We start from the raw sequence: 11,532 nt of genomic DNA on the forward strand, positions 1-11,532 counted from the left end.
TACTTATATATTTTTAACCGTACAATTGTGCCTATCGAACCCGTGATTAGTTGTGGGGGCTGGCATTTCCCCCACAATCAGTCACCAGTGGATTCTGACTCCTGGCAACCCTAGAGAACAGGGTACAACTGCCCTGTGGGATTCCAAAACCGTGACTCTTCACAGGAATAGAAAGCCTCGTCTTTCTCCCATGGAGCAGCTGGTGGTTTCGAACGCCTGGCCTTGTATTTAGCAGCCCAACATGTTACCACTGTGCCACTAGGCAGAAAAAGGGGAAGGAAAGAAGGATCAACGGAAATGGGGAGCCATGAGGGGATTTCTTCAAAGTCATGAACTCAAAAGTCTATAAATTGTTGGATTGAAAAACCTTATGGTCTGTCAGCTTACCCAAACTACAGTAAGAACAAAAAAACTCAAGCCGTTGACATTTTTGAAAGACCTAGAAAGAAGAGGTACTTCTCTGGTGTCAATTCTCTCTAATTTTATCAGCAACCCTAAGGAATAGATCAGTGGTCTTCAACGATGGAGGCTATGGATGCACATTTCTGAGACATGGAGAGGGATGGTTCGGTCTCCTAATTATTTCTCTTTGTTTTTTAAGTTCTTTTCTTGTGTGTACTTTTTGTTGTTAAGTGCTGTCGACTGTGTGCACATAGAACTTCATGAATATATTAAAGCACAAGTAAATGCATTTGTATTTGCAAATACACATACTGGGACTGCACATGCAAATGGTTTTACTGATGCATCCGAAAAGCTCAGAGAAGCCTAAATTGATGGAGATTTTGAAAACCTTCAAGGCAGCTGATGATTGGAGAGTTATTACTCTCTCATCTCATTTACTTCTCACAAGGTGTGTTAGTCTGGGTTGATTAGAGAAACAAATCCAGATAAACTCATGTGTATAAAAAAGAACTTTATATACAAGAGCAATTGTATATTGAGAAAATACCCTAACCCAGTCCAGATCAAGTTCATAAGTCTGATATTATCCCATATGTCTGCTACCAATCCATAAATTCCTCTTCACACTCACACAACACATGCAATGACGCCAAATTCAGGAAGATCACAGGCTAGTAGGTGGGAAGTCTTATGGATCCAGTGGTGGTGTAAGCATCTCAGCGCTGACAAGGGTCTCCACGTGGCTCCTCCAGCTCCAGGGCTCTAGTGTAGCTCCAAGTGTCTTGTCATCAGGAATACCAAACAGGGAGTCTAAGTATCCTGCCTCCAGAAAGCTATTTATCTCCACAGAGACTCCAAATGAGGTCATCAAATAGCGACCTGATTGACAGGCTAAATACCTCTTCACTCTCGATGGTCTCAAATTGGCACCAGATTATGTAACTACCACACAACGACTTTATAAAGCAGTGCTTAGTGCTACCTCTATCTTACCAGTGAAGAAGCCCGTGAGACTCAGACTCTTTCCAAACTCCCAGAACTAGTAAATGATGAGGCTGGGTCTTCAACTCAGTCCGTCTGCTCTCCTAACTCATGTTTTAACCACTACTTACACAGCACCCATCACTTCTTAATTGAAGCGGAAGGACATCAACACTGAGTCTAACAAGGATGGCCTCCATCAGAACAAACTCACTGCCATTGAGCCCCTGGTGACTCATTTTGCGGGGAGAGAAGGTACCATGCTGCAGCCGAACTAAAAGAGACCGGAAATAAATCCATTTGAGAAACGCAGACAGACAGGTCTATGGCAGAGCAAGGGCCAGCAGTGCTGATTTATCTGTGCGAGTTTGAATGAGCATCGGAGACGAACCACGAGAAACCCAAAGGCAAAGTCACCTCCCGTTGACTCTGGGGAACATGCTGCATTACCACCACAGGCCCCTGGCGGGGCGAAGAGGCTGTGCAGGGGTGCAGGCTTTCTTGATAAGGGGTTCCCTTGCCAAATGGGAGGCAGATCATGCACTAGCTGGTGTTTCTCTTAACAAGATAAACACCTGGGATTATGAGAACTGGGAAGCGTGTCTTCACAGTTTTACAAGGACAGCTGAGCCGCACCACAAAAACAACCAAAAGTTCCTTCATTTTAAAGCTTGGTTTTCTGCCCAAACTTCCACCAAGCCAGAATTCAGCTATAAGAGCCGATTAAATCACTATAGACATTCATTCATCTGGCAAACATTTTTCTCTCCCCAGCCTCTCAAATTAAAAAATTTAAATAAAATGTCTTCATTTTTGATAAGCAGCTCCATCCCCAGTCTCTGGACACACACACACACACACACACACACACACACACACACACACACGCCATTCAGTGCAGCCATTGCATCTAGTCCGGGGTTCTCAGAAGTGTTGGGCTCAAACTGATGTCACCGTTCTCTTCCTTCATAAGATCCCCCTTTTCGTGGAGAGTCACTCTCTTCAGATGCACCCTGAGTATTGAAGGCTTTCACAGAGAGCAGGAGGCTGGTCTCAGGGCTTCCTGAAAGGTTTCCAATTGCTCGTCAGGGTCCATAATTTTGGAGATTCTATAACCTTAAGGTAGGCATCATATGTAATGAGGGGGATTGACCAATCCCAGAAGTACAGTTTAAGCACACCAGTGATAATACTGATGTCTTCATACACGTTCACAGAAATATCTGCTGTCTCGCCATCTCTGTCCAAAGCCATTTTGACATCATCAGTTAGGTCACTGAATCCTGATACTTGGTGTGGCCCTTCAGAATTAAGACCTCTGGACTCAGTTTCCCGGATGCACACGCCCACCACCATGGGTCGCTTAGTGATGTGGGCTTTGGCGAGCGTTGTGCGGTCACAGCTGCACACCTTTTTGACATGTTTCAAGTCTGGCTTACAGTCCTTTGAGACTGCTTATGAACATTCAAACCACAGCCTTCACATTTCACTCCCTGAGCCATGAGACCCCACATGAAGTTGGCACGAGGCCGGAACTCTTTCCAAGAGTAGCAAGTCTCCTCTTTCTCCCGAGGAGACTGGTGGTTTTGAACTCTTGACCTTGTAGTCAGCAGCCAACACTAAGCAACCAGAGATTAGAAAATAAATAGGAAAGACCCCAGTCTTCCCAAGTGACAATTTGCCTCCTTTCCTTCTCTGCAAGGTCACGTGGTTTGCTCTGTCGTAACTGAGAACGCCAAAGACGGACCCAGGCCACAGAACCAGGTGTCCCGGCCCTCTAGCACTAACTGTCATATTCTTTAACTTTCTTCAGCTGTTCTGCAGTTCAGGCGACTGATCCAAGCAACGGGCTTATAGGCAGATCCCGGCGATGACATGGCTTCAGTTGCAGCTCAGGACAACAGAGTACAGCCATTAAAAGGAGCGCCACAAGGCTGCAGTTCCCAGAGCATATAAAGTTATGTTGACACTAGACTGTAGTCAGTGTGCAGTAAGTCACTCACTGCCATAGAGTCGATACCAACGCAGAGTGACCCTCTAGGACAGCGTAAAACTGCCCCTGTGAGTTTCCAAAATGGTAACTCTTTATGGGAAATCCCCGTCTTTCTCCTATGTAGCAACTGATGCCTTTGAACTGCTGACCTTGAAGTTAGCAGCCCAACTTGTAACCACTATGCCACCAGTGAACAGTAACAGGGTGGGAAAGTTTGAACTCTCGAGAGAAAGACAAAACAGGGCACAGAGGCATGAACTGAGCACCTGTGGTTGGAAAAACGGCGCCCATAGCACTCACTCGACGCAGGTTGGCCACACATCTTTGACCTATTAAAAATGGCATTATCGGTAAACAAGCGGCCATCTAGCTCAGAAGCAACAAAGCCCACATGGAAGAAGCACACCAGCCTGCATGATCACGAGGTGCAGAAGGGATCAGTTATCAGGTATCAAAGAATAAAAAATCATATCATTGTGTGCTTACCTCCCTGATACGATCACTGAAGACAAATGGATGCATAAGCAAATGTGGAGAAGAAAGCTGATGGTGGCCGGCTATCAAAAGATATAGCATCTGGGGTCTTAAAGACTTGAAGGTAAACTAGCAGCCATGTAGCTCAGAAGCAACAAAGCCCACATAGAAGAAGCACAACTGCCTGTGTGATCACAAGGTGTCGAAGGGATCTGGTATCAGGCATATTATTGTGAATCATATTATTGTGAATGGGGCGGTGGTGTGTGCGGAGTGGAGACCCAAAGCCCATTTGTAAGCCACTGGACATCCCCTTACAGAAGGGTCTTAGGGAGGAGATGAGCCAGTCATGGTGCAATGTAGTAACGATGATGAAACATACACCTTTCTTCTAGTTCTCACATGCTTCCTCCCCTGACCCCCCCACTATCATGATCCCAATTCTACCTTACAAATCTGGCTAGACCAGCGAATGTACACTGGTACAGATAGGAACTGGAAACACAGGGAATCCAGGGCAGATGATCCCTTCAGGACCAGTGGCGTGAGTGGTGATAATGGGAGGGTGGAGGGTGGGTAGGTTGGAAAGGGGGAACCAATTACAAGGATCTACATATAACCTCCTCCCTGGGAGACAGACAACAGAAAAGTGGGTGAAGGGAGACGTCGGACAATGCAAGATATGACAAAATAATAATTTATAAATTATCAATGGCTCATGGGGGAGAGGGGAGGGAGGGGGAAACATGAGGAGCTGATGCCAGGGGCTTAGGTGGAGAGCAAATGTTTTGAGAATGATGAGGGCAATGAATGTACAAATGTGCTTTACACAATTGATGTATGTATGGATTGTGATAAGGGTTGTATGAGCCCCTGATAAAATGAAAAAACAAAACAAAAAACGGTATTATCTGAGTAGCACAACAGAGCAACGAGCAACTAAACGCAGCCTGCCTGTACTTAGGAAAATTCTGCCACTGTACTTACCACTGTGGCCAGACAGAGCTGCCCATTTACATATTGATAGAACATTAGAAAAGAGATTCTTTAACCCAGTATGGCTAATTAAAAAAAAAAAAAAATCCCAGCGAGCAACAGTCAAAACAGAATTACGAAGAAGAGGCAATGGAAATACTTACATTATCAGGTCCTATTAAGCAGCCCACACTTTTTAAGGGGCAGAATGTATCGAATTGTCCATAGAAATGGCCACTGCAGGGATTCCATATCAAATAACGGCTCTGCTCTTGAGTGAGCACATAGGCAGTTGGACCCTGAGGGAAAACACTCATTGAAACCACTTTCAGCCGGATTGAGTGACACAGGACTTCAGGACCCGCGCTAGACCTTTCCTGTTGCATTGTTTTCACCTTGGAGACTCATCCCCTTGTTGTGTTGACCAAGTAAAAATAGGGGTCATGTTAGCCATCAACCTTATTTCAAACAGCCTGTTGTTTTCAGGTACAGGGAGCAACGGCGCTTTCTTTTGAGAGACAGCAGATTGCTATTTAAAGATTTCAATAGCCACCCACTGTCCTCCAGTAGATTCCCATTGATAGCAACCCAAGATAGGGTGTCCCAGAGTGTAAAACTTTACAGAAGAAGGAATCCTCATTTTTTTCCCCAAGGAATGGCTGGGGTGTGAACCCCAGATCTTGTGGTTAGCAGCTCAATGCTTACTCTACAGGGCTACCACTGCTTCCATGATTCCAAGCCGATAATTTACAGTTGATGTACTTTTTATAACACTGCAGATGCCCAGAGGAAGGTTTGGAAGGGCACACACCGAACAGTTCACAGTGACGACACCTGAGAAGGGGAGGCTGGGGCCTACGAGGGCAATGCTTCTGTCTTGATGGGTTCACACGTTGTGTAGGGTCCTGAGCAATTCATTTACAAGGAGCAAGTCATGCCTGCCCACATATAATTTTGTCTGAGGTGCACAACGGCTTTCTTCGGAAGGCAGGACCGGCATGTTTATCCTAGCTTCCTTTAGAAAGCTCAGGGCTGTGAAGTGACTTGTTCAGGATCACACAGCTAACGAGGAATGAGGTGCACTGCCTTAAACTCTTCCTAGCTCAGAGTTCTCCTCCTGCATCGGGATACCTGGGATACATGATGGCGAAAGAGTCAGCATGTGGCCATGATATTCCTTCATTAACTAATTGTCCAAACTCACTGCCTTAGAGTTGACTGGGGCTCATAACTACCCTATAGATCAGGGCAGACTCGGCCCTGTGGACTTCTGAGACTGTAACACTTTATGGGAGTAGAAACCCTCCTCTGTCTCCCTTGGAGCCACTGGTGGTTTCAAACTGGTGACCTTGAGGTTAGCAGCCCAACACATAACCACTATGCCACCAGGGCTTGTTGTCCAATACCCAAGGATGTCTCGAGCTTTGTGGTCATTTTTCTTTTTGATAATTTTTCAAAACACTCTTTGGGTGAGCTGACGCCATCCCCGTGACTTTTCTAGCCTTCTTTTACCCAATATGTGCAACATCTCTGGATATTGGAGCTCAGCGAACGAGCTTCGCCACTGTCTCCAAGTCAATATCAACAACTTGGGAACAGCAAAACACAGCCGCTAATATGCTTTTGTTTCCTCCTGTAGTTATATGTCTTGGTCTGCGCCTGGTAGATGGATGGCAGATGTCTCTAGAAACAGTTAGGCGTGAACTTGGAGCTCTGGCATTTTCAGACTTCTTTTGACCACCCTCCACTCTTCAGCCGAGGAGCCCTGGTTGCTCAGTGGTGAGTCATTGGGCTGCTGACCTCAAAGTTAGCCTTTTGAAACCATCGGCTGCTCCACAGGAGAACGATGAGGCTTCCTACTCCCGTAAAGCGTTGTCCCAGACGGCGTTCAGCCAGAATGCTCCTTAGAGGCAAGGATGGCGAGGCTTTATCTGACACATACAAGCATCCGAATCCCAGGGCTGAGTTCTGTCACCAGCCGTCTCATGTCCCCTTACGGGCCGGCCTCTCTGCCTATGAGAGCAGGTTTAGGACATGTGGCTAGCAGCTCAAAGGTTCACCGTGAAAGGAATGTAACCGGACCAATTTGGAACGCGCCCCTCCTCTGGATGCCACCCTAAGTGGACTCACCTCGGGAATAGCACTGCCCACGATGAGCCAGGCCTTCTTGCCCAGGGACAAGAAATAGTTACACAGCAGTACCGCGTGCTCCTCTTCATCGCCTGCCAGGAGGTCGAGAAATTGCTAACCGAGAAAAAGGAGTCATGTTAGAATGGCTGATGGCGCTCATCTAAATGGGCTGTGCAGAAGTTTAACGAGCCATGTCGAGAACGAGCACCCCAGAGAGCGAAAGGGCGAGGCCTCCTCTTCAGATCTTTCCTCAAACGTTGATGCCACCTGGACAGCTCAGCACAAGGAGACAACCGAACCACCTGCACTGGTGGACATCGGGCTGCAAGTAGGGTGGGGTTGTGGGGGCCGGGCAATGCCCAACGTTTTACCTTTCTTTAATGCACATGTCTGAATGGCAGCTCACGATGTGATAAGTGTGCTTTGTGTTAAACATGTCTCTAGCGCACATATGCATGAACTCACGGCATCCTAGAGCAACCCTTGCGGGAGGGACTCTTGTTTTCCCACTTTAGAGAGGCTGACGTGGCGACGCAGGTAGGGGAAGTCGTACTTGGCCCACGGTTATCTAATCACTTCTCACCGACCGCAACCCTATAAGATAGAGTAGGGGCCCTGGTAGGGACGTGCGTCACACATTGGGCTGCTAGGGTGTTAGGCCTGAGAAATCATCCAGACCAGCTAACAGCACACACCTCACCCAAGAGAAGTGGTTCCGGCCACCACGTGGAATGTTTGATCAGTATGGCCAGAGAACAGGGTGATATTTATCCAAATGGCCCTTGGTAGAAAAATGCTCACACCCTCGATTTAGAGCAGTGGTTCTCAAGCTGTAGATCGCGACCCCTTTGGGGGTCGAACAACTCTTTCGCAGGGGTCACCTAAGAGCATCGGAAAACACATGTCCGATGGTCTTAGGAATGGAGACACCGCTCCTCTATCCTCTCCAAGCGGGTCCGCCCACATACAAGTACTGGGCATGAAGATTGTTACCCATGCTACACCATGCTTCAAGAGAAATGTTCATTTATTTGTAATTAGAAATAAACATTTCACACTACATAATGACATATTGTTTATGTGATTCATTACTATACTTTAATTATGTTCAATTTTTAATAATGAAAACACATCCTGCCTATCAGATATTTACATGACGATTCATGACAGGAGCAAAATGACAGTTATGGAAATAATTTTATGGTTGAGGGTCACCACCCCCTGAGGAACTGTATGAAAGGGTCACGGCATTAAGAAGGTTGCAAACTACTGGTCTAGAGGGTTTTGGAGACTGTGAACACCTATGGGAGCAGACATTTCTCCATCTTTCTCCAGTGGAGTGGCTGATGGGCTTGAACCTGGAACCTTATGATTAGCAGCCCAACGCCTAACTCACAGCGCTATACGGTTTCCACTCCAAAAGACACCAGGGAACAAATGATCTGAAGTGTACTTAAAGAGCTTGGGCTCAGCACCTGCTTGCCAGGGAGTGAGTAAAAGTCTATTAGGCTTTCTGCAAGCCGAGTGCCCCAGGCAGCAGAGACTCCCTGCTGACCAAGGTGAGCTTCACACTGCCCATGCTCAGGCTGCACGCTGGGACAGGAAGTCCCAGGAGGAGAGAGACCTATATATTTGGTACTTCTGCTTAGGACCTTGCCGTGTATCTAGTGTGAATGACCTTGATGACTAAGAAATGTAGCAAAACTTGCCAGCCTCCATTTAGCCCTTTTGACCGGTGTAGTCTTTCCATTTTTAAGACTCGAGCCTTTCTGTGCATTGTGAAGGAATAAATGGTGTCCTTTAAGGAGCACAAAAATGGAGGGCTAGACAATCTCCTTTCAAGCCCTGGTGACATAATGGTTCCGTGCCAGGCTGCTAACCCCAAAGTTAGTAGTTCACATCTACCAGCCTTTCTGAGGCAGAAAAATGAGGCGTTCTAATCCTGTGGAATTACAGTCTTGGAAACCTATCGGGATTTCCTTTCCTATAGAGTTGTTTAGAGTCAGAACTGACTTGATGACAACGAGTGAGTTTAGACACTCTCCAAATATAATAAAGTTGTAATTTAATTTTTTTAACAAGGAAACCTACCTGCATCATGTGGCTAGCGATATTAAAAAAGCAAATCCTTTTATGAGTAAAACTGAGCTATTGTTAAAAGAGCTTTGTGGATGCTATTGGGGAAACAGTGGGCTGCTAACTGCAAAGTCAGAGGTTCAAACCCAGCAGTTGCTCCTGGGGAGAAAGATGAGGCTGCCTGCTCCTGCACAGTGTCAGAAATCTTATGTAGAGATAGGGTGGCTCTAAACTGGAACTAGCTCCTTGGCAGTGTTATTGGTTGGGGATTTTTATTGCTAAGGCAACACTGAGAGGATAAATCAGCAATGAGACATCTTGCGTGTTATTTTTCATTCTTCTTTTTTTACTGTGAATAATGAAAAGAACACATCAAAGGTCTGGATGCTGGGAGAACCCAACCCCAACCCCAAATCCAGCCTTGGAGTCAAGTCCAACTCCAAGCGCCCTGGAGGACAGAGCGGGAGAGCCGCATCTTTTCCCCCCGGGGCAGCCATTGGTTGGGTTCAAATCATTGACCCCAATGATTTGGTTAGCAGTCAGGTGCTTAACCACGGTGCCCCACCCCAGGGCTCCCTAGGGAGAATTAAGCCAGGAAGGCGCGTGCGTGTGTGTGTGTGAATCCCTCAGTATTGAGTCCATCCTTTGACACAGATGGCTATAGAGATCTTCGGGATGACAAATGAGTATTGCGTAAGCCATGCAGGGCAGAGAGAGCAGAGTCGTCGCCGCAGCTAATCCACGCGAGAGGACGGGCAGAGAGCCACTTACATCAGAGGTGCTCCAGAGGTCACAGACCCCGGCAAAGGAGACCGTGTCCGGCAAGAACGGAATCAGGGACACATAGTGAGCCACCAGCTCCTGGAAAAACAACCCAAAAAAGCATCTTGATTTCTGGTAACAAAATACACTATAGCCACCACACACATCCACCTGTAGGAAATGAAACTGAAAGCTACCACCAAGGGTTAGGCTAACTGTAATTTACTGCACCCTCGCCAAACAATCCTATGAGGGAGATCATGGTGACCCATTTCAGCCTTTCTCTTTTTGGGGGGCAGCTTTAAAACCTTTATTAGCTCATCAGCCACTAGTTTTCGTCGGTTTTTGAAAGTGGTGACAGGCACGTAAGTCACCAACGTGTAGAGTTTGTTTGGGGAATCTTCATCCTCATGACGTTTCCTGGACAACCGCACACGGATACGGTCTGGGACATTCCTGATTGCTTTGGCCCAGACAGCTTTGTTGAGCCTGGTGATGATTCGGACATCTGGTGTGCCCATCTGCTTCATGGCAAACTCCCGCATCTCCTTGCACGCCCGAGGGGCACGCTTCTTGAAGCCCACGCCATGGATGCGCTTGTGAATGCGGACGGTGCCCTCTCCGGTCATGACCTCGTTGATAGAACCGCCCTGCTTCTTCTCACCGCCCTTCTTTGCCGGAGCCATAGTGCCAGGACCCAGCTGGAAAGGAAGCATTTCTTTTCTTTTTTTTAATGATTATATTTTTTATTTTATTGCTACATTAGCAATGACAATAAATTGTGAGAAGCAGGAAGAGCATGCAGTGTCATGGAGATCTTTGCGTAATGGGGTACCCCCTGGAGGTTGAAACTGGTTTATCCTATAGGGAAGGCAGGAACCACACACGCAAAGATCTTACGTGCTGGATCACTGATAGCATGGGCCACGTGAGATGTATACAGCAATGGGAAGTTTTCAAACAAAGATGATGGACCATTGGCTACCTCTGCCCTCAGCCAGAGAATATGGAGAAGACATCAGAAAATTTCCAAAATCTCTACAAACACACAGGTTTACAAAATGAAGCCTATCAAATTCAGACAACGCTCAAGCAATGTTGAAATTTGCTTCCGGGAGGACACCCCCATGTTATGCTGTTCGCACATATCCTTTCGCCTGTTGGACAGTTTCCTTCGAGGGGAGAGCATTGTTTTCTTCTGTATTCGTTTTCTTCAGTTCTGACTTGTCACGTTTCTCCACTGCGGACAAATCTGGCTTATCACTCGTCATGCCTGAAGGTTTGAAGATCCGCTAAAGGATAACCCCTGGGTTGACACAGGCTCACACTCAGGGCAAGATTAGTGTTCATGACCCATTTCTTACGGAGGAAAACCTAAAGCAGGTGGCTGCATAATCATTCTACGGACAGAATGGCCCTGATCGTGGACTGCCAAAAGAACAAAGAAACCTCTCTTGGCAGAAGGACAGCCGGAATGCTCCGTAGAGACAAGGATGGTGAGACATCATGTCACGCATTTCAGATATCTTGTCAGGAGACGTCCGTGCCTGGAGAAGGACATCGTGCTTGGTAAAGCAGAGGGGAGCAGACTAGAGGAAGGCCCTCCACCAGATGGATGGACACCGTGGCTGCAGCCATGGGCCCAGCACAGGAACCACTGTGAGGATGGCGCAGGACTGGGCATTGTTTCTTTCTCCTGTGCGTAGGGTGGCTATGGGGCAGAACCTACTCAGTAG

The 11,532-nt window shown here is 47.0% G+C and overlaps 2 protein-coding genes and 1 pseudogene across 2 annotated transcripts; all 3 read right to left on the reverse strand.

Annotated features, from left to right (window-relative positions):
* LOC105979058 overlaps positions 1–3,701 on the reverse strand; it is a 6,202-nt pseudogene extending 2,501 nt beyond the window's left edge.
* Positions 3,702–10,002: 6,301 nt separating this feature from the next.
* Positions 10,003–10,503, reverse strand: LOC105979057 (60S ribosomal protein L31-like). The gene has a single exon (XM_045284381.1). It carries the CDS (start codon positions 10,480–10,482, stop codon positions 10,003–10,005), a length of 480 nt encoding a protein of 159 aa, XP_045140316.1. The 5' UTR covers positions 10,483–10,503.
* A 423-nt stretch (positions 10,504–10,926) lies between these two features.
* Positions 10,927–11,067, reverse strand: LOC105979056 (thymosin beta-15A-like). Its single transcript, XM_045284382.1, has one exon. The coding sequence runs from the start codon at positions 11,065–11,067 to the stop codon at positions 10,927–10,929; it is 141 nt and encodes a 46-aa protein (XP_045140317.1).
* Positions 11,068–11,532: the final 465 nt, after the last annotated feature.

The sequence above is a fragment of the Echinops telfairi genome, unplaced genomic scaffold (assembly GCF_000313985.2).
Source record: "Echinops telfairi isolate 266 unplaced genomic scaffold, ASM31398v2 ScPeMD7_7468;HRSCAF=8506_1, whole genome shotgun sequence".
Taxonomy (NCBI): Eukaryota; Metazoa; Chordata; class Mammalia; order Afrosoricida; family Tenrecidae; genus Echinops; species Echinops telfairi.